Raw genomic sequence first — 22743 nt, forward strand, 5'->3', positions numbered from 1 at the left:
TTGTTATTTCTTGTTGGTCCACTATGTTACTAGGAAGTGGGATATTTTTAACAGTCCACAACTGAATGATCTCCCCCCCCCCCCCCCCCCCGTGTGCATGTACGTGTGCTCTTTTTAATTTTTTTTAGAATAAAGCTAGCCCGTTTGTGCAAAACCAGTCAGTAACTTTTTTAAAAAAAACATGATTTACTATTTTCTCTGTTGAAGCTTCTTTGCTCCACTTCACAACAGTACTTGTACCATCTGCAAACAGGACTAATTTTGGCTCATGGCAGATCATTTACACAAGGTATGAACACTAGTGCACGGCTTAACAACTCGCTGATTTTGAGTGTGTGCATCTGCTCATTCTCTTGCTCACAAATGCACCAGTTGCAACAAAGTGGAGAGTGAGGGAAATGTGTGTGCATCATACCACAACAATAGGGACGAAGTGCAAATTGACATAAGTGAAGAGCAGTTTTAACTGTGGTGCCACTTAATATCACCTATGTGAGTTGGCATTGCATATCACCAAGAATGTCTTTGCACTTCAATCCACAGTACAAGGAATCTCATTATTTTACACAAAAAGCTGGATCTGCGCAGTTTTTACTGTGTTGTAAGATGCCCAATACTTCCAGGAAATTCAATTTATAGAGCCACAGCTTTTTTTTTTTTATTACATCAAATAACACCAAGATGCAAAAATGCACACAACTTGAGTATGTACACGAGTTGTTGAGACTTAAGAAGAAGCTTACTGAAGAGGAAGAATAGAAAGAAGAAATATCATGTGAGTGTGCCGTTTGGATGAGCTACAAAACTGCACTACTTTTAGCAAAGTCCTTGTGCCCTATCACATATTGTAATTTAATAAAAGAAAACATGGTAGTTCCAGCTGAAGATTTATGTCCACTTTAGGTAGAATGATTGTGACACTCACGGGTTCACAAAGGTTATGGCAAATGATGTTCAGAACCAGTTTGCAAAATCATTGTAAAAAGTTCGTTGCTACTCTTTGGCACTCTATGCAAGTGTAGATAACACAAGCACACAGCTGGGTGTGTCATCTGTATCAGTGTCGAAGAAAGTGTAGAAAATGTGTGGGTTTGTCATAGAATTTATTAGTTTGTGTGCCTACAGATGGACCATCAGCCATATTAAGGGCAAAAACCAGGATTTGTAGTGCAACAGAATGGGAGAATCAAACAGCTTACAATAACAAAATAGTATTACTCTGCATTTTGAAAGTGATGATCTGTAATGCAACAGGAAGTATAGAGGCAGTCTAGATTTCTTCAAAAATTTCCCTCAGAATTGAATTCCTTGCTTACACGGTTTCCTCGTCCTATTCCCCATGATGGTGAAGGATGTACGGTACTCGCTGCTTGCAGGCACGAGTTCACTGCCTGCTCACAGAGAATGTTTGCTGTGAAGCCCTGCAGTATTGGGACAACAATCAAATCCTTTGGAACTCCCATCGTACTTTCTCCCATGCAGATGACATGGCGGCTTTCTTTTTAATACTCAAAATGCCTTAGTTAACACTCTGAATTCAATTTCTTGAATAATAATTGTACCAGACATATCTGGAACTAAACACTTTATAAAAGTTTCTATAACAGATTATTTTTATTCACAAAGTCAAATGTCTTAGACAGTCACAGAAGATCCCATCTGGTGATATTTTATCGTTTAAAGATGTTATTGTACTCAGTAAATTATTGTATGAATATCAGATTCGACGTAACAATGGCATATTTCAACCTGTCTAAAGAAACAGTCTAACAAAACATTACATCATGCATTACCTAACTGAAGTAGGATGTTGCATTTTAGAAACCTACAGCTTTTCAGTTACTATGCACCCATTTGAACTTTCAACTCTTTGTAATCACAATGATTTTTCTAATTTCAGATGAGGATGCAAGATTAATTTTTATTTCATTAACATCCTCTGTAGTGACTTTGGTGTACTGTTTTGCTTTCTCTTCTGAACTATTTGCACCAGTTTTCTGATCTCTGTAAAAAGTAATTATTAAAAATATATGCTACACATGAACTGTCTTTTACAATGGTCCCATGCTATAGCAGAAAATATCATCTATGACTCACTTCCCTGTCTCCATTTTAACAATATTCCATACTTAGTTTATTTCACTGTCTGATCTGTCTATATCATACAATATGTGCATAATCCTTCATTTTTTACAACTTTCCCTGTTATAGCAGTACGAGTGGCCGAATAGAACAGCACTGTACAAAGCCATTTGAATTCACAACAGCAGTTACTTAATCAGACTTTTGCATCAACCGATTCCTCGAGGTTATGAAATGTAATAGTCCATAACTGCTACACTGATGGCTGCAGAACTGACAGTTTATTGGACAATACATACTGCTGAATTGTTCTTCCTTGAAGTGGAACAAAGGCAGGCAAGATAATGCACGGAGACCATACATGCATCTGCCTCTGCCACACTGAGTTATAAGATAACAATCAAACTAATATGACAGGTACACTAAGGTTGTGTTCTTGTCACTACAAGCTGTATGAAGTGGAACTCTCGGTCTCTGTTCTTAGTCATCCATAGCTGAAATCAAGCACCGATTTTAACAGCTGAGAAACCTACGGTATTTGTATTCCACATGAAACACTTGTCATTCATGTAGTATACCAATTTGACTACTCTGCAATTCACACTTCAGTGCCCGGAAGAGGATTCTTTGAATCACCTTAGGACACTTACTCTTCAGTTCCACACTCAGCACATGCAAAAATTATACATATATTTCTGTAAAAGCTCTAATTTCTCTTGTACTACTACTACAATCATTTCTCCCTACATAGGTTGGCGGCAATAATGAGGAGAAAGTTTATGACTGAAATTCTGAGAAAAGATTTTATCGTAATGAAAAACACTTTTGTTTTAACAAATGCCACCCCACCTGCAATACCCGTTAAAAATACTCTCCCATTTCATGATAATACAAAATGAGCTGCCTTTCTTTGGACTTTTTTTATGTTCTCCATTAATCTTATCTGGTAACGTACCACACTACACAGCAATACTCTAGCAGAGGACAGAGCAGTGTACAAAGTAATGTCTCCGGTTCTCTCTATTTTTTGTGAAAAATCTTACAGCTTTTAAAATAAAACAAATGTCATCAACATTCTACATGCTTATACATCTGCAGTCCTCTGGTGCTAAAGGACTCTGTAATGCAGTGCATAACATGGCAGTGTGTGATGTACCTACATCGGCCCGTGAGAAACAGTGTTCTGACATCGTGTTTCAAATTCAAACAGTTTGACCACACATGGAGCATTGAGAGATCTGCAACAATCCAGTGCCTCGGGTTAACAGTCATTGATCATCCTCCATACAGTCCTGACTTGGCCCATTCGATTTTCAAGTTTCCAAAACTTAAAACGCACTTTCGAGGACTTCTCTTTGATAGTGATGTGAAGCAGTGGAAGCAGATGGGAGGTTGTGGCTCCATCAGCAAAGTCACACATTCTACAGTGACAGTATCAACAAACTGGTCTCTCATCGGGAGACGTGTTTGTCGCTTCAATGCCTTTGTTAAAAAATAAATATGTAAACCTGAAGAGTAAAGACGTAGAATGTTAATAATGTTTGTTTTATTTTAAAACCTTTAAGACTTTTCACATAAAATTCAGAGGCATTATTTTTCAGCACTCCCTCATAAACGTTTACCATCTACTAAGTGTTCTGCCAATGAAACACAGTCTTTGGTTCGCCTTTCCCCAACATTATCTTTGTGATTGAGCCAACGTAAGTTGTTAGTAATTGTAATTCCAACATATTTCATTGACCTGACAGCTCTTAGATGCATGTGATTTATCACATAATTAAAATTTATTTTTATTACTCATGTGGATGACCTCACACTTTTCCTTATTCAAAGACATTTGCCACTTTTTGCACAATACAGATATCGTGTTTAAATCACTTTGCAAACTGGTTTTGATTTTCTGATGAATTTGCTGGATGGTAAATGACAGCATCATCTGCAAAGAATCTAAGAGGGCTGGTCACATTGTCTCTTATAAATTGTTTATATAGATTAGGAACAGAAGAAGGCCTGTAACACTTCCTTGGGGTAGACCACATATGACTTCTGTCAGTGCTACATACTGTGAGCTTTCTAACAGGAAATCACGAATCCAGTCGCACAAATGAAATGGTACTCTATTGGCACACAATTTGATTTGAAGTCTGGTGTAAGGAAATATCAAATGAATTCTGGACATCTTCAGTCCACAGAGTGACTTGATGCAGCTCTCCTGCGCAGGTCTCTTCAGCTCTGCGTAGCTACTGCAGCCTCAATCCATTCGAACTTGCTCACTATAGCCAAGCTTTTGTCTTGTTCAAAATGTTTCATCTCCACACTTCCATCCATTACCAAATTAACTGTCGACTGACACGACAAAGTGTCCTACCGACCCAAATTTACTCAAGGTGAGCCATAATTTTTTTTTCCTTTTTGAGTGAGTGCTCTTTCATTTGCTATCCTATCTATGAACTAAGTCTTCAGTATTCTTCTGTGGCACATTTCATTTCAAAAGTTCCTAGTCTCTTCTTGTCAAAATCATCAGAATTTTATTCCCTTTTAAGGCTACATCCCAGTCAAGTAAAAACAGAAAACACTACCCAACACTTTAATTCATACAAGGTCCGGTCACATTAATGTTATCACCACCTACGTTCAGTTTCAACGTGCAATAACAACACAAATACGGCAGGTGGCAACACCAACAGTGGAGGCTATATAAAGTGTGTTGTTTGTAAACTATTTGCATGCTGCCATCTTAAACAATACTGTGCAAGAAAAAATAATGGTCGCCAAGGCAACTGTGGCACACCCGGCTGCAGAGACGTGGACACACAAACAGACGTGCAACTGTTGAGCAACTGAAAGTCCACAATTTTTTTTATTATGGTCTTAGGGCACAAAGCAGCTATAGTCATAAGCGCCCATTCTGTGGTTTAGTGAAGGGCAAAAACAGGAATTTAAATCAGCAGCAATGGGAACAAAACTGAAGGCAGGGAAATAACAACAGAAGGAAATCTTAGAAAAGTGCTATTGAAGAGCTTCAAATGCCTCTCACTAACACTTATAAACTCAAGGACACAATTGGCCAAGCTCCATCTGCTAAAAGGGAAGATGTATCAAGCGGCAGCTGTAAACGGTCACGTAGCAGATTAAAATAGGGGCACTGAAGTAAAAGGTGTCTCACCACCCACAATTAAGAGCAGTGGGGTCAAAGCGGGGGAGGGTCGCCACTTAAAAGATGTCAATGGCTAAAAAGACAGTGCCCAATATGGAGCCTAGTTAAAATTATCTCCTCCCGACGATGAGGCCGGGAAGAAGAGTTCCGAGCACAGGGAAGAGGTTTTGTGCCCCATAATTTATTATCCTGAAGTGAATGCCAATGTGTGTGCCATAAAAGAGCAACACCACAACATAAAATGTTCTCAAGATCGGAAAAGGGAACCACGTGAACAGCGGGCCTTTGCTGCTATATCAGCTGCCTCATTTCCACATATGCCAACATGCCCTGGGATCCAGCGGAATGCCACAGAGATGCTCCCGAAGTTGAGCATGTGGAGGCAGTCCTGAATCTGGTGGACCAGAGGGTGGACAGGATAAAGAGCTTGGAGGATGAGAAAAGAGCTGAGCGAATCCTTGCATGTAACGTACTGTATCTGCCGATGGTGACAGATGTATTAGACAGCCTGGAGAACAGCGTAAAGCTCTGCAGTAAAAACTGAACACTGGTTGGGAACCCAAAATCTAATAGGGGTGTCGTTAATAACATAGGCACTCCCGACACCAAAGGTAGTCTCGGAGCCGTCAGTGTAAATAAATGTGGCATCCTCCATTTGTGAGCATAGAGCACCAAATGCTCGCTGATAAAGTATAGGGGGGATACTATCTTTGGAAAGTTGACAAAGGTCACAAAGAAGGCAGGGCCAGAGGCAATGCCAAGGTGGCTTTCTAGCCCCATTTGTATTGGAACATGAGTGGCTGGTATGATTAAACCTCTGGCATTGATAGCAATACATAGGGTTGGGGATGAAAGGGTGAACTGAAATTATCTCATATCCTGCTTTAATGTTCAATGGAAGTTGAACTCTGTCAATGTCAAGAAGAGTGTGCAGGTTGTTACCAATTCCTTTTCAACCCTTTTCATTACTGGATACATGGCCTTTACTCCCTGATCAGAAAGGTAATTTTGAACGTCCTCATTTGATAATCCGTCAAGTGATCTGGTATAAACCACCCCGCATCATGAGTTTAAAATGCTGTGCGCTTCCACCCAGGCAGAGAAGGTGTTTAGCAGTGCAGTTCAAAGCAATTTTTGTGCCTGGAGGGCACTGTCTGTTTCTAACAACAAGATGCCATTTTGTAACCAGGAATAAGACTTTACAGGACCTGCAACTGTGTCGACACCTTTTTGAATAATGAAAGGGTTCACTGTTGAGAAGTCTTGAACTTCGTCAGACCGAGAAACAACTAGTAACTTTGGCAATGATGGAAGAATTTCCTGTTGGTGAGACTCATCTAGCTCCCTCTTGTGGGCAGAAGTTGTAGTAGAAGAAGAAACCATCGCGAAAGTATCCCCCACGATTACCAGCATATCCGATGATGCGCTCCTTCACGGTGGAGGCGCTCTCTGAGGGCACTCCTACCTTAGGTGATTGCCACACCTCCCAAGAAATGGACAGAGGGACCAATTGGCATGTTCGGAAGGTACCAGCTCGGGTAATCACCCCTCTCTGGGCCTGGCCTTTACCAGGGACTACGGAAGTATCCTACCTGTCTACCCAGGGCAGGGAATTACATGTCACCCCGTCACGGGCTATGCGTGGGAACGTGTGGGTCGACCTTCAGACACACACAGGGAGAAAAGAAAGGAAAAGGAACACAGAAAAGGAAAGAAGAGAAAAATTCTCAAACGCCGCAGTGGAGAAGAAGGTACAGAGAAGAACCAAAGAAACAGAAGGACAAAGTAAAGGCAGATAACTCACACTATAGAGATAAAACAAGAGAAACCACTTCAGCCATTCACAAGTGTCTATCTCTGGACGTAGGCACAAAATGTACTCACGTTACACGTGACTTTTACAGATCAACCACGTTTTATGCTCCACCGGACAGACAGGCATGGGCATGTACACCCCTACAATAACCGCCAGAAGCGTCCAGAGGCAGGAGGAGGGAGTTACGGACTAGGGATGTTTTCGTGGCATTCCCTGGGTGATCTTGTCATTCTGGTAGACACAGCGGATCAACAAAGATATGCATCTATCCTTCAGGTCTATGTTCACGGCTATATGCAGTCTGTATTTCCTCGGCACAATGGGCAATGCACAGTTCACAGTATATGTGTGTGGTTCGAAACAGCAGCAGGATCAGCGAGACGAGTTTGCCATACTACACTGGCCACCCGCAGCCCAATCGAAACTCATTCAAGAATCTGTAGGACCACCTCGACCAAGCTGTTTGTACCACGGATCCTCAATTGTGAGACGAAATTCAGCTGGTCACGGCACTGGAGTCAGCATGGCTCTACATCCCAGCCAGTACCTTACAAAACATCAATGATACTCTTTCTGCACATCCGAGCTGCAAAAGATGGTTATGAACGCTTTCGACATGAAGTTGGAACGGGGCTGTATTTATGATTCTTTCTTCACAAATCATAAAACAATGTCTCTCTCAATAAATTTCCATTTTGTGCACTCAGTGCATAACCTCGTACACCACAGCAGTTATGAAAACAAAACTGAGCTATTAAATCACATGAACTACTTATCTACTCCATGAATGTAATGGAGAAGCTTATGTAAGAAAGAACAGATTAAATGAAGCCTTCGGTACTGTGTTGCCAACTCTTAACCAAACACTCAAATTTCAACTTAATCTAGGCCTAGACTCAAGCACACATCAGTATGTCCTCACACCTACAATTCTGCATTCATGTTCATTGGCTTCACTAACCTTCAAGCAGCCTGTCACCTATATCTTGGGTTACACTACAAGTCAATGTGTCACCCAAACCTACATTCCAAAAAAACAATATAGACAAAAAGATATTATCAGTCATCTGTTCTCTTCCGGTTTACACATTAATGATGCCACTCATCACATCATCACTGTGTCACAGAACACTCATAGGTTCTACTGTGACAACTTCACATGCCATACACACGATTTACAGCCTGTCGAGTTATGACATGTGAACATGTTACTATAAATATTTTTCTACTGTGAAGATGGAACACAATCAAAACCAGTAGTGAATAAATGTATTCTAAGAAAGCACAATGTGTATCATGTATTTCTCCAACTATTTCAATGCTGTTGACAGTCACCTGAAAAAAAATTTGATTAAAAAAAATAGTGTCAATTTAGATTTCAATAGGTTCTCTGCACAGAACTTTGCTATTCTTCAATTCATAAATGACATACAAAATTTGCCACTCACCATATAATGGAGATGCTGAGTCACAAATAGGCACAACAAAAAGACTGTCACTAATTAAAATTAGCTTTTGGCCAGATGGCCTTCGTCAATAATAGACCACACACACACGACTGCAGTCTCTGGCAACTGCAGCCGAACTGCAGGCAGCCACCAGCAATATCTATGATCTGAAGCCACACTGCTGGCAGTGTCTATCTGTTGTCTATTCTTGACGAAGGCCATACTGGCCGAAAGCTAACTGGTGACTGTCCTTTTGTTGTGCATAACTGCGACCCATCATCTCTGCTATATAGTGAGTGGCACCTTTCCTTTCCATAATATTGTTACATTCCATCCTGGATATTCCATTGTTTGATTGTATAAAATTTAAATGACAAATTACTCTGAATGGGTATTTTCTTGCCCAAAATCATGATGGTGCAGTACACAGTTACTCTCCCAAACAAGACAAAATATTAGGTATCAGAGATTCTGCTAGTGACTTTTTTCTATGGCATCTAACTAAAAGCATGTAGATTGCTGCACTAAGAAACCCGAAGAGTGAACACAATGATAGTGCACCTTTATAAAGGGAAATAGTCATTACACAGACCAATATTGGGTCCACTGTTGTTCTCAATAGCTACACAAAACAGACCTGTGACACAGCGCAAGTGCACTTTTGCCTCAAAGTACAATTACAGTGTACTATGGCTTTTTTATTGCATGCTTTTCACATGATGAGTTGTGATAAGCCAATGTGACAAATCATTAGTCACATGGAAGTAGCCAATGGGATTACCATTTTTAATTTTCTATGGTTCGCAAATAAAATTAGCTGGTATTTTGTTCTATTTGGTTAAAACTGAATTTAACCATATCAATGGAATGTTTGACATAATCAGAAATGAGACCTACAACTTGGTTGTTGCAATGAGAAATATATATCTTGTGCTACACTACACACAAACCTATTATGACAATCTTATTTTCCATTTGGAGATTCATTACCAACTCTCAAGAAAATTACCATATTCCAACCTCACTTAGGCCACAGGCTCGAGTACAGGTTGTTCTGATGTACGCGTAGCTTTCTCCTGTATGGATATAAATACAAAATCATTAAGCAATCTTGAAATACATAATAGGCACATTAGTACAAGTTATTATGGCACTTTTCCATGTTGTTGTTGTTGCAGTCTTCAGGCCAGAGACAGGTTTGATGCTGCTCTCCATGCTACTCTATCACAGTACCTACTGCAACCTACATCCTTCTGAATCTGCTTAGTGTACTCATCTCTTGGTCGTCCTCCACGATTTTTACCCTCCACGCTGCTCTCCAATAATAAATTAGTGATCCCTTGATGCCTCAGAACATGTCCTACCAACCGATTCCTTCTAGTCACGTTGTGCCACAAACTCCTCTTCTCCCCAATTCTATTTCGTACCTCCTCATTAATTACATGATCTACCCATCTAATCTTCAGCATTCTTCTGTAGCACCACATTTTGAAAGCTTCTATTCTCTTCTTGTCCAAACTATTTATCGTCCATGTTTCACTATCGTACATCACTACACTCCATACAAATGCTTTCAGAAATGACTTCGTGACACTTACTTCTATACTCAATGTTAACAAATTTCTCTTCTTCAGAAACACTTATTTCTAGTCTACATTTTACTTTCTCTGTACTATTTTGCTCCCCAAATAGCAAAACCTCCTTTACTACTTTAAGTGTCTCATTTCATAATCTAATTTCCTCAGCATCACCCAACTTAATTTGATTACATTCCATTATCCTCATTTTGCTTTTGTTGATGTTTATCTTACATCCTCCTTTCAAGACACTGTCCATTCTGTTCAACTGCTCTTCCAGGTTCTTTGCTGTCTCTGACAGAATTACAATGTCACCGGCGAACATCAAAGTTTTTATTTCTTCTCCGTCGATTTTAATACCTAATCCAAACTTTTCTTTTGTTTCCTTTACTGCTTGCTCAATATACAGGTTGAACATCATCGGGGAGAGGCTACAACCCTGTCTCACTCCCTTCCTAACCACTGCTTCCCTTTCATTCCCTTCAACTATTAACTGCCATCTGGTTTCTGTATAAATTGTAGATTGCCTTTCGCTCCCTGTATTTTACCCCTGCCACATTCAGAATTTGAAAAAGAGTATTCCTGTTAACATTGTCCAAAGCTTTCTCTAAGTCTACAAGTGTTACAAATGTATGTTTACCTTTCCTTAATCTATCTTCTAAGGTAACTCGTAGGGTCAGTATTGCCTCATGTGTTCCAACATTTCTGCAGAATCCAAACTGAACTTCGCCGAGGTCGGCTTCTACCAGTTTTTCCATTCGTCTGTAAGGAATTTGCGTTAGTATTTTGCAGCCATGTCTTATTAACCTGATAGTTTGGTAATTTTCACATGTGTCAGCACCTGCTTTCTTTGGGACTGGAATTATTATATTCTTCTTGAAGTCAGAGGGCATTTCGCCTGCCTCATTTATCTTGCTTCACTAGAGGGTAGAGTTTTGTGAGGGCTGGCTCTCTCAAGGCTGCCAGTAGTTCTAATGGAATGTTGTCTACTCCCAGGGTCTTGTTTCGGCTTGGGTCTTTTAGTGCTCCGTCAAACTCTTCACGCAGTATCGTATCTCCTATTACATCTTCATCTAGATCCTCTTCCATTTCCATAATATTGTTCTGAAGTACATTGCCCTTGTATGGACCCTCTATATACTCCTTCCACCTTTCTGCCTTCCCTTCTTTGCTTAGAACTGGGTTGCCATCTGAGCTCTTGATATTCATACAAATGGTTCTCTTTTCTCCAAAGGCCTCTTTAATTTTCCTGTAGGCAGTATCTGTCTTACCCCAGTGAGGTAAGCCTCTACATCCTTACATTTGTCCTCGAGTCATCCCTGCTTAGCCATTTTGCACTTCCTCTCGATCTAATTTTTGAGACGCTTGTATTCCTTTTTGCCTGCTTCATTTACTGCTTTTTTATATTTTCTCCTTTCATCAATTAACTTCAATATATCTTCTGTTACCCAAAGGTTTCTACTAGCTCTCGTCTTTTTACCTAGTCTGCTGCCTTCACTATTTCATCCCTCAAAGCTACCCATTCTTCTTCTACTATATTTCTTTCACCCATTCCTGTCAATCTTTCCCTAATGCTCTCCCTGAAACACTCTACAACCTCCAGTTCTTTAAGTTTATCCAAGTCCCACCTCCTTAAATTCCCACCTTTTTGCAGTTTCTTCAGTTTTAATCGACAGTTTATAACCAATAGGTTGTGGTCAGAATCCACATCTGCCCCTGGAAATGTCTTACAATTTAAAACCTGGTTCCTAAATCTCTGTCTCACCATTATATAACCTATCTGAAACCTTCCAGTATTTCCAGGCCTCTTCCATTTATACAACCTTCTCTCATGATTCTTGAACCAATTGTTAGTTATGATTAAGTTATGCTCTGTGCAAAATTCTACCAGGCATCTTCCTCTTTCATTTCTTACCCCCAATCCATACTCACCTACTACGTTTCCTTCTCTTCCTTTTCCTACTATCGAATTCCAGTCACCGATCACTTAAATTTTCATCTCTTTTGTATCTGAATAATTTCTTTTATCTCATCATACATTTCATCAATCTCTTAATCATCTGCGGAGCTAATTGGCCTGTAAACTTGTACTACTGTGGTAGGTGTGGGCTTCGTGTCTATCTTGCCCACAACAATGTGTCCACTATGCTGTTTTTAGCAGTTTACCCACACTCCTATTTTTTTAAATTCATTATTAAACCTACTCCTGCATTACCCCTATTTGATTTTGTGTTTATAATCCTGTATTCACGATGCAAAGCAAATGTAACAATTATGTATCTTCTATTGACAGAAACCGTGAGATTTAGCAATTCTCATTGGCTACTGTGTACTATCACCTGGTTGGCTACACATAACAATAATGAATTGCCAATAGCAGGACACAACAGAAGAACTGCAGTACACCTCACTGAACTATCACTCAAGTTATATAAAACACAATACACCCAATTCACCACCACGTAAGGCCTGACCACATCAATCCCAGGCTATTAACCAACGTGTGGCAGTTCACACACATATTCATCACCAATGGCCATATATTATAAATATATACCAGGTGCAGGTTTGACCCATCGTAATCGCAAGTGCGAGTCCAGTGCGCTAACCACTGTATCACCTCACTCGGTATGATGCTATTCCTAATTGTCAAACAATACAATATATGTGGATGACTGGCATCACAGTCTGCATGCTGTCTGATAGTGTCACTATTCAAAACTGAAGGTTTGAATTGTACTCTTCACTACTTCCTACATGTCCTTGCATAGAATTTGCTATGAATGAAATAGAGAGCATGTGGAGGAAGCAAGTTTGTTACATCAGTAAGCACAAAGATGAGACATTAACTTCTGATGCTTCAAGCAGATATCATAGTTCCATCAACACTGAAGCACTCTTTACATTCCATTACATTCTGTTGGCAGCCGACATGAACATTGCAATTTTAAATATGTTGTAGAATGTCTTAGTGATGTTCCACCAAGTCTGAATTAAAGTTAATAAAGAGCACATCGTGACAGGTCTCCAAATGTACAGAATGGATGTCCAAAGCAGCAGCAATACTGTTAAAATTTCTTGAAGGAAAGGCCTTAATACAAGCAACATATTTACAAAGATAGACAGAAAAGGGTTATATAGGAAACTTCTATACCTTTTAATGTTCATGCCTTCAGAAAGTAGGTAACTTACAAAGTCAAAAAAGACGATTAGACTAATTTCAAACATGTCAGGTGATACAAACAGAGCTCAGATTATGAATACAGTAATTCAAAGTCAATATGGCAAAATGCCTCATGGAGAGTGAGCTAATCAATCTGAAAGGGTCGACCGAAGAGTCCGATCCCACCCGCCGTCTTTGCCCCGTGTCGTAAGGCTGTTATAGTGTGTGACGTCACAACAGCGCGGAATTTAGTTTGTGAGAGTGGCGTGTTTGTAGGTCTTTTGGTGTGATCGGTGGTGCTCTCTGGCGGTGTTTATGTGTTGTGTGTTGGTGATTTTTTTGGTTTAGTTTTCGTGTGTGGCGTATTGTTGCAGTCAGTGGTTCTCTCTGGTTGTGTGTTTATAGGAAGCGTGTTACGTGGTGTATTGGGTTCATTTGCACGGTAGCATTGCATGTGTGTGGTATCAGTAGTGACTGCACTTTCAGCAGAATTTTTTCAGTGAGTTAATGATTTTGGTTTGGTTATACTGACATTATTGTTGTTGTTTTCTGTTCGTTGTGTGTGAATTTTGATAAATTGCTTTTTTATGTCTTCAATGGGTATGGATATCACTGACAAGGTCAACAGATTTTGGTTGTCAGCGATGATGGGGGATAGTGCGTTGCCTCTAATAAAATTTCTTCAACTATTCATTTTTGGATGAAGTCGTGAAGTGTTCAGTGTGTCGTGAAGAAATGAGGCTTACTAAAGTTCCGGTGTCTCAGCCGAGGGACAGCTATATGTGGAGATGTCGTAAAGATAACAGGTCAAGGGAAGTGTTAGATTCCATTTTTGTTGTGTTTTTTGAGGTAGTGATGATAGTGGATGTGGTTGTAGTTTTGGATTTTACGATTTGATTTCGGTAGTTTCTGTTGACCTGTATAGGTCAAGGGAAGTGTTCGATTCCAATGTGTGGCTGTGGGAGTTGCGGTATCAGAGTTGCTGTTGAGCTATATAGGTCAAGAGAAGTGTCAGATTCCAGAGGATGTGTTTAGTGGAATTTGGGGAGTTTTGTGTTGTCAGTTGTTGTTTTCTGTGGTTTGGTATTGTGGTGTGTGTCTAAATTAGTTTATATTTACTTTGTCCCCACCCAAAAACCCCCAATTTCCAACACCTGTCCTGTTACTTTCGTTAGGTTGTTTGTGGAATGTGTGTGTGTAGGTTTTTCAATGTACTTTTGTGTTTGTGGTCATGTTTACATAATGACATCATAGGCGCCATGTTGGAGTAGTAGTGTATGGTCGTTTCCGCCATATTTGTAACGTCATGAGTCAAAGCAGATGGGTGGAATCGGACGCTTATGTATTTCCACCTGAAAAAAGCATTGTTTAGCAGATAAATACTGTTTCCAATAATCTCAGCTCAGTGATATTTGCAATAATGTAACTGGAATAATATACCTATCAAGACCTCTTAAGCACAGTCTGTCATCTACTTTTTGAGCCATATATGAAACATGGAATCACAGTGTGGTGGTGGTGGTGGTGCGGGCAGTGGAGAACTCTGTCATCACAGGAATAAAAGATTATTCATACTACAGAGAAGGAGGCACTCAGATTACAGGAACTGGACAAAAATATGGATACCCCACCAACACATCACAGTATCATGCTTAATACGGTGCAGGAAAACTGCAGACATTCAAAACAGCTTCAAGTCATCTTTGAATGGCAATAATGGAAGTGGACTGCGATCACGCAACCTTCTCTCCAAAGTAGACCACAAAGGCTCCATAACACTGAGATCCGGTAACTGTGGCGACCAAGGAAGATGCAATAATTCATCCTCGTAACCAGAAAACCAGTCCTGGATGACGTGAGCTCCATGAAACAGGAGCCTTGTCATCATGCAGTACAGAAACACCAATGGTGAAAAAATACTGTACCATGGGATGGACCTCATCAGCCAGAGTGGTCAAATAACACCTGGCAGAAATATGACCTTACACTGTAATCACAAGGCCCATGGACTACCATAACGGGGCTTCCGAAATTATCACCGAACTCTCACCATGTTTCACTCTTGGGAGCCCACACTGACCAGAAGTTGGAAACTATGAAACAAGACACATGTGACCAAATGATTTTCTCCACAGTTCCACTTTTTATGCCTTCAGCACCACATTTTCCTGCTACAGACATCCTGCATCACTGACAAATGGTTTTCAAACTCAAGCTCACTCTGCAATTCCCACCTCACAGAGCTAACAGCATTCAAGAGTGTGACACTTAGTTCTGCAGTGACTTTTGCAGCTGTCATCCTCTTTTAGTTTTCATCACTATCCTGTTCGACGGCCGCCTGTCATGATCGCTCGACACACACTTTCCAAGGTCATGACTCAGTGGACGATTTTTTTTCTGTTTTCACTGCATGCACTAGAAATCTTTGATGTGGTGCCTCTTGAAACAGCAAGCACTTCTGCTATCTTGGTTACGGAAATATGGAAGCGTCCGATCGCACCTGCCTGCTTTGACTCATGACGTCACAAATATGGCGGAATGACCATAAACCACGATTCCAATATGGGGCATATAAAGTCATTACGTACACATTATGAGGACGAAAATACATCGAAAAACACAAACACACACATTCCATAAAAAGCCTAATGATACTAATGGGACAAGTGTGGGAAATAGGGGTTTTTTGGGTGGGCACAAACTAAACAAATTTAGAGACCCACCCCCATACAAAACCACGGAAAAAAGCGACATCACAAAACAATATCATCTGGAATCGGTCACTTCCCTTTACTATATAGCTCAACAGCAGCTCCCAATCCCATACATTATGACCTAACACTTCCCTTGACCTATATAACTCAAAAACATCTCCCGATACCAACATTTAGAGCCACACATTGGGATCGAACACTTCCCTTGACCTGTTATCTTTACATCTCCACATACAGACGTGCCTGGTCCGAGACGCCGGAACTTTAAATAAGCCTCATTTCTTCCCGACATACTGAACACTTCACGACTTCATCCAAAAATCCGAATAGTTGAAGAAATTTTATTAGAGACAACGCACTGTCCCCCATCATAGCCGACAACCGAAAACTGTTGACCCTGTCAGTCGTATCCATACCTACCAAAGACATAAAAAGAAGCAATTTACCAAAATTCACACATGATACCACACTCGCAAACTAAACCAAAAACATCCCCTAACACACTACCAGAGAGCACCACCAATCGCATCAAAACGACGGCACCTACAAACATGCCACTCTCACAAACTAAATTCCGCACCGTCGTGACATCACACACAACAGCCGTACGTCATGGGTCAAAGCAGACGGGTGGGATCGGACGCTTTGGTTGACCCGCATCACCTTTTTGCAGAAACAATTTACTAATTTGGCTGTCACACTAAAAAGTGTTCAAGCTTTCTAAAACATCATCATTTACTTCTCTATGTTAAGATTTAGACATGTCAAATATCTTTTGCCTTACACACGACAAATACACTTGTTTTTTCACTCGCACAGTTTCTGACTGTATGACCTTTGCTAAAGAGGAACTAGGGATACTAACTACTGCATTCTGACATTCATTTGTTAATGAAGTTTTGGCATTAAAAATCTCTCTTTGTCAAACCAACAGCTCAGTTCATGGAATCAGTACGATAATCTTCATAAACAATTAGAGTTACTATACTTACTTTGGTCGAAAAATGTGTCCTTTGTACAAGTACACACATTATCCATAACTTCTGTGCAAGTTCAATGTAGTAATGCAGCCATTGCAAATAAGTGTTGTAAAATGATTTTCTTCCTATTTGATGTCTAAGAGAATGGCCCAAGAATTAGCACGGACAGCTCAGTGTATTGAACAGTCACAAGTTCTGAGAAAAAATATGTAGGCCTATTATCTTTCAAATGACATTCTTTCCTTCTAAGATTTTTGTGATTTATTCCACACCCATGAAGCCCATCTGGGATTTAAAATGCTTTGGATCTGTGGATGGTAATTAGCGTACTCGTATTTCTTATAAATATTTGTGTACTGTTGTTTCCTGACATGTTCTATACCTGTATTTCTTCACAAGGAATCAAAAGTACATCTAACCAAAAAGACTTTATGCTTGGAAGCAAATCCGCAAATCCACGGCTAGTTTCTCTTTGCCAATCACTTACATACTTTTTATCAGAAACATTCATATTTTTATGTACCAAGTTACGAGTTTCTTGTGTATAGTTAACGTCGGCTTAATCAGTTTAGAAAACCGGTTTTCTAAAAATTGGGGGTTTACTAATTTAATATCATTACTATAAATCAAATATGCACTCACAATGAAGAAAGATAAATCAACTACCAGCCCACGAACAGTTACTTTGAAGGATGAGACAGCTGACCCGTAGTGGACAGATCTTTTTGGGCTAAACGGCGCTCATACTTGCGATTATGAGTTTCTGGTAATGTCCAATTTCCGAATACGTCAACAATGCTTTTAATTATACCAATAAAAAATGAAACTATTTACATAAAAATACAGAAATTCAACTCACTTCCTGCTTCATCCTTAAAACAGATCGAAAATTGTTTTAGCAGCGGAAAAACACCAAAGCCAGTCGAATTTACATGCGCACTTTCATACAACCCAAAGAACTTCGGTGAGCAACTGTTCTATCCAAAGAGTTATCTTCGGTTACGTCTCTGGATGGCGTAAGGGCCCGCCAGAATGGAAACAACAGTGGTTTTGCCAACGCCTTCTCTAAAACAAATCAAAATAGCACACTTCTCAGATGGCTACGACATCAGGCGTAATGATCTTGAACCATCCGATCTCTTTGAGTACGTAGTACCACATGGTGTGTTGTGCTTCGGATCAAGTGAACGTTAACGTTTTCAATTGTGCCAAATAAGTTAAAGCGCTATCAGAATGCCACGGAGGTGGTGTATTGCAGAGGCAATTACGGCAATGGGCCTAAGGTGTCTGTGTTTTATTTTCTGTCTGATGAATCTCTAAGACGGAAATAGATCTCGGCCGTTCACAGACAAGATTGAGTGCCTAGCAAACATTCAGTTGTAAGTATCGTTGTGTTTGTTAACTACTACAGTACTATTACATAAACTATAACACATAATACCTTTTATACCAAAATGTGTTACGAATGGAAGTAATACACAATTTCGTACATCTTAACGGTAGTTTTCATAACATCTTTAACAATCAACTGAACGCTTCTTTTAAGGTTTGTGAACTGCATTTCAACGAATAAGATATATTAAACACTAAGCAGTACAAGTATGTACGACCCAAGAACTGCAAACTGGTAACGGCACCATTGGATCGTCGACGCTTAAGAAAAGGCAGGTTAAAGAGCCAAATGTTAGGGAGGAGCCTACATTTGTGAATTATACTGTCGTAACAAGAAAGCTGATTGTGTAGTTGCATGTCTTTTGATGTTAAGCTTTTCTTTTTCAGATGCTATACCTTCAGAGTTACCAGGATGCCCTTCATATTTGTCCAATATCAATATGCCAGCATCAGCCTGAGAGGACCCCGGAAGTAGCAGATAGCGACTAGAAGACAGTGCCTTCACATTTCCATTCGACAAAGTGTAGAAACGCAGGTGAAATTGACAGAAGCGACTTCTTTCCGTAATTTAGAGCAGCTAAAAAGTAAAATAAGTGTCTGCGATAAGCATAGTCACTGGACTGTAGTTAACAAAATAGGCAGTATACGAAGTAGACACTGTGTGTTTATTGTTAATTAACCACAGTTTTTACCCAAGAGTTGTTTGCTACTTTGTTATAAACAGCGATTTATTTCTCATTGTTTTTATGAATGATGTGGAATTGAAATGTGTTGGAAAGATGAAATTTCCCAAAAAAAGTCTGCAACACACAAGAGCTGAGTGATGCTGTTATTTTTTGGTGTACAATAAAGATGACTTTCATGTTGATAATTGCAGAATTTAGTAGAGAAGGTGCCAGAAAGGGAAACTCACACATTTTTTAAAGGAACAGGTATCTTTCCTGAAATCTTAAAGTTCATCTCAGTTTAGGTATTATGCTGACTCTGATTATGTGGTCATTAGTAAATACTATTAGCCCAAGCGGACATAAGTTTCTGAGAAGCAGTGGCATTATTAGTATGCCAAATACAAATACACTGCAGACTTTGTAGTAAGCTGGCCCAGTCATTGAACAAGATAGTGATCAGTTCACAAGTTATATCATACTAAAAGCTGGAACATTGACTCACTGGATAAAACAGTGCTTCTGTTAATTGATGAAATAATTTAAATCCCAGCTTGATTACAAAGGTGGGAATATTGTCGGTGGTGTCTCCAACAGTGACAAATTTTTATTTGCAACAATTGCTTGTGTTTTTATGATACAAAGTTTAGATCCACCTTACAAGGATGTGGTACACATTCTCTCAGTTAAAACAATTCAGGCTGATGTACTTTTCTCATACATAAAAAAAGTTATTCTTAAATTAGAAGCAGCTGAAACTGATCTGGTTGTGTTAGTGGAGGCAATAATTCAGTTAATAGAAAAGCAATATCTAACTTTAATACTCTGCCAGAAGTACAGATAAAGTATTGTCACGTTGCAAAAACTTTTAAAGTGTATCCAGAACAATTGGTTAAGACAAAAGGAGCAGATTCTGTGTTTTCCTGATTTCAATGAGAGCATGGAGGGAGGGTTTTAATCAGACACAGCACTAAAATAGCTGCACATGATTGAAAAATATGATTCATTATTATACGGAAATTCCCTAACTGTAAAATCTGTTTCCAACTTCAATTGAAAGGCAAAAAAACTGGTGCTTTGTATCTATAATGAGATGACAGTGGTTGTTTACGGAAACAATGTTCAAAGAAACGAATTCAAAATTGGGAAAGCACCGCAAAATTTATAAAAATAATAAATCTATAGTAATGTATTGTGAATGTAGAAACATTACTTAAGAGTCAGAAGCTACGAAATGTTTTCTGGGAACCTGTAACTACTAATTCTAAACATACAACTGCTTCAATTGATTTCAGTAGCTATTGGCTGTCTGAAAAAAACAAGTACTATTTACTCCTTGGAAAAGTACAGACTGACAGTCTGGAAGATAGATTCTGTAAATACCACCAACAAAGTGGAGGAAATTACCACATTTCTCTTAAACTGGTTTTTGAAACTGAGCTAAAACTTAGGGCTCAGAGCATGGAAAACATGCTGAAGTCGTTGGATATGTGGTTTTTAAGGTGTCAGATATTTTTGAAACAACTTTTGAAGTCCTGCAGTTAAAGATACCCCAGTAACAGATTTATTAAATGTGGTAGTAGGCGAGAATTATGTTGAAGGGATGGTGGAGGACACTTGGCCAATATTGCACTACATATCAGGATACTGTTGACACCAAGTGCTGAAAAAAAATCACTGAGTATTGCAAAGTATTTCCCATTACAGATGAAGTAAAGCAGGATGATCATTTGATAATGGCAAAGGACCAAGGAGGCTTGGCATATGTCAAAGAAGATGTAGTGTCATGTATAACTTATGTTTATTTAAACAATAGACAGACATACACACTCACACACACAAATGACTGCGGTCTCAAACAGCTGAAACAACACTATAATTGTGAGTCTTTCTGTTGTGCCTATGCGACTTAGCATCTACACTATATGGTGAGTAGGAACTTCCCTTCTCATAATATTATAACTTTTCAAAAAATTATAAAAAAACATTTGTTTAGTCAGGCAGCAGCAGATGGCTGAGACACACACAGCAACAGGGAAGTAACTGATTTGGTGACTTTTACAAGTTCCCAACCAGAAGCGAATTTTATATCATCATCTGTGCGCTTTAATAGTTTAGTTTCCTGAGTTCCTGTGTGTTAAAGTAATATTTAATAGCCACAGTTCTCGTGTTTTTGATTGCATCGGAAATTAAACCGAGTTTGTGTCATATAACAAGTTCCTGATCAGGGGTGAATTATTAACTTTCCCATTAGGGAACAGTCACGGAGTTCTACAGTATCCACTATGGATATAATTTACTTAATTGTAATAATGATGCATCATCTTTATTGATCCCAAGCAATATAAACATGTATATGAATGTATAAATACCTGAGGATGGGCATAAGCCTGGAACCAGTTGTGTGACGCATAAATAATCTTTTCTTGTGACTGATACTGGAAATTTTTCTATCCTTTATTTCGTTTCACCTGAGTGCTTTGGTAGTTAGCAGTTCCTGTATTTGCGTCAGTGCCTACAGTAGAGTTCCTCAGCAGATGCTGGTAGTCTGTGATTGTTGTGTGTGGGTGCGATCCAAGTTGGTGACACTTTGTTCTCAACGGCGGCCACTCCAGTTACTACTCAGACTGAAGTTGACCCTTCACCTGTGGACAAGTGGGAGGTTGCCCCAGGGCGTAGCAGGCGACAACAGATTTCCTAGGAGGTCGCAAGTAAGGCTTCCCCTGTTAGTCTGACTAATATGTTCCAGGTGCTGCCTGTGGCTGACACTGTCACTGAGCCAGAGGCCATTGCCTGTCCTGTTTCAGAGGAAACCTTTCATCCTGCAAGATCTGGAGAACCACAGAGGTTCAGATTATTGATAATTTCGAGCTCCAATGTTAGGTGCTTTATGGGGCCCCTTAGGAACATGGCTGCCAAGAAGGGGAAGAAAACCAATGAGCACTGTGTGTGCATACCGGGTGGAGTCATTCCAGATGAATGAATCCTCTCGGATGCCTTGAAGATCACAGAGTGCAGCCAACTGCCGGTGGTGGCCCACGTAGGTGCCAATGATGTGAGTCAATTTGAATCAGGAGAGGTTCTCTCTGTTTTCTAGCCGCTAACAGAAGCGGTAAAGGCTGCCAGTCTTGCAAGCGAAATGAAGGCAAAGCTGAGCATTTGCAGCATAGTCGATAGGACCCATTGCGGACCTCTGGTACAGAGCCGAGTGGACGGTCCGAGTTAAAGGTTTATCGGTTCTGCGATGGTGTAGGCTGCAGATTCCTCGACTTGCGCCTTAGGGCGGTTGGGTTCTGGGTATTACTGAATAGGTCAGGAGTCCACTATAGGCAGGACGTGGCTACACGGGTAGCAGGCGCTGTGTGGTGTGGACTGGGCCGTTTTTTTAGATTAGAGGGTCTCAGGAAAAAGGTTTTTAGTCAGAAAGGGCGCAAGCTGAACACAGGAAGAACATAGACACAGGAACCATCAGTATATCAGTTGTAAATTGTCATAGTGGTGTTTGGAAAGTACCAGAGCTGCAAGTGCTAATAGAAAGCACTGATACTCGAATCGTTATAGGCACTGAAAGCTGGCTAAAGCTGGAGATAAGCTTTTGTGAAGAACCTAATGGAGTTCCGAAAGGATAGCCTGAACACGGTTGATTGTGGCGTGTTTGTTGCTATTAGAACTAGTTTATCTTGTTGCAAAATTGAAGTAGACAGCTTCTGTGCATTAGTATGGGCAGAGGTCATTGTTGGCAACCAGAA

At 39.9% G+C, this 22743-nt stretch overlaps 1 protein-coding gene across 1 annotated transcript in view; it reads right to left on the minus strand.

Annotated features, from left to right (window-relative positions):
• LOC126295096 (uncharacterized) overlaps positions 1–18080 on the minus strand; it is a 52704-nt gene extending 34624 nt beyond the window's left edge. Inside the window, exon 1 of the mRNA XM_049987352.1 lies at positions 17797–18080. Within this exon, the coding sequence (XP_049843309.1) occupies positions 17797–17808 (12 nt within the window). The 5' untranslated portion in view covers positions 17809–18080. The remainder of the gene's footprint in view (positions 1–17796) is intronic.
• Positions 18081–22743: the final 4663 nt, after the last annotated feature.

The sequence above is a fragment of the Schistocerca gregaria genome, chromosome 11, assembly GCF_023897955.1.
Source record: "Schistocerca gregaria isolate iqSchGreg1 chromosome 11, iqSchGreg1.2, whole genome shotgun sequence".
Lineage (NCBI taxonomy): Eukaryota > Metazoa > Arthropoda > Insecta > Orthoptera > Acrididae > Schistocerca > Schistocerca gregaria.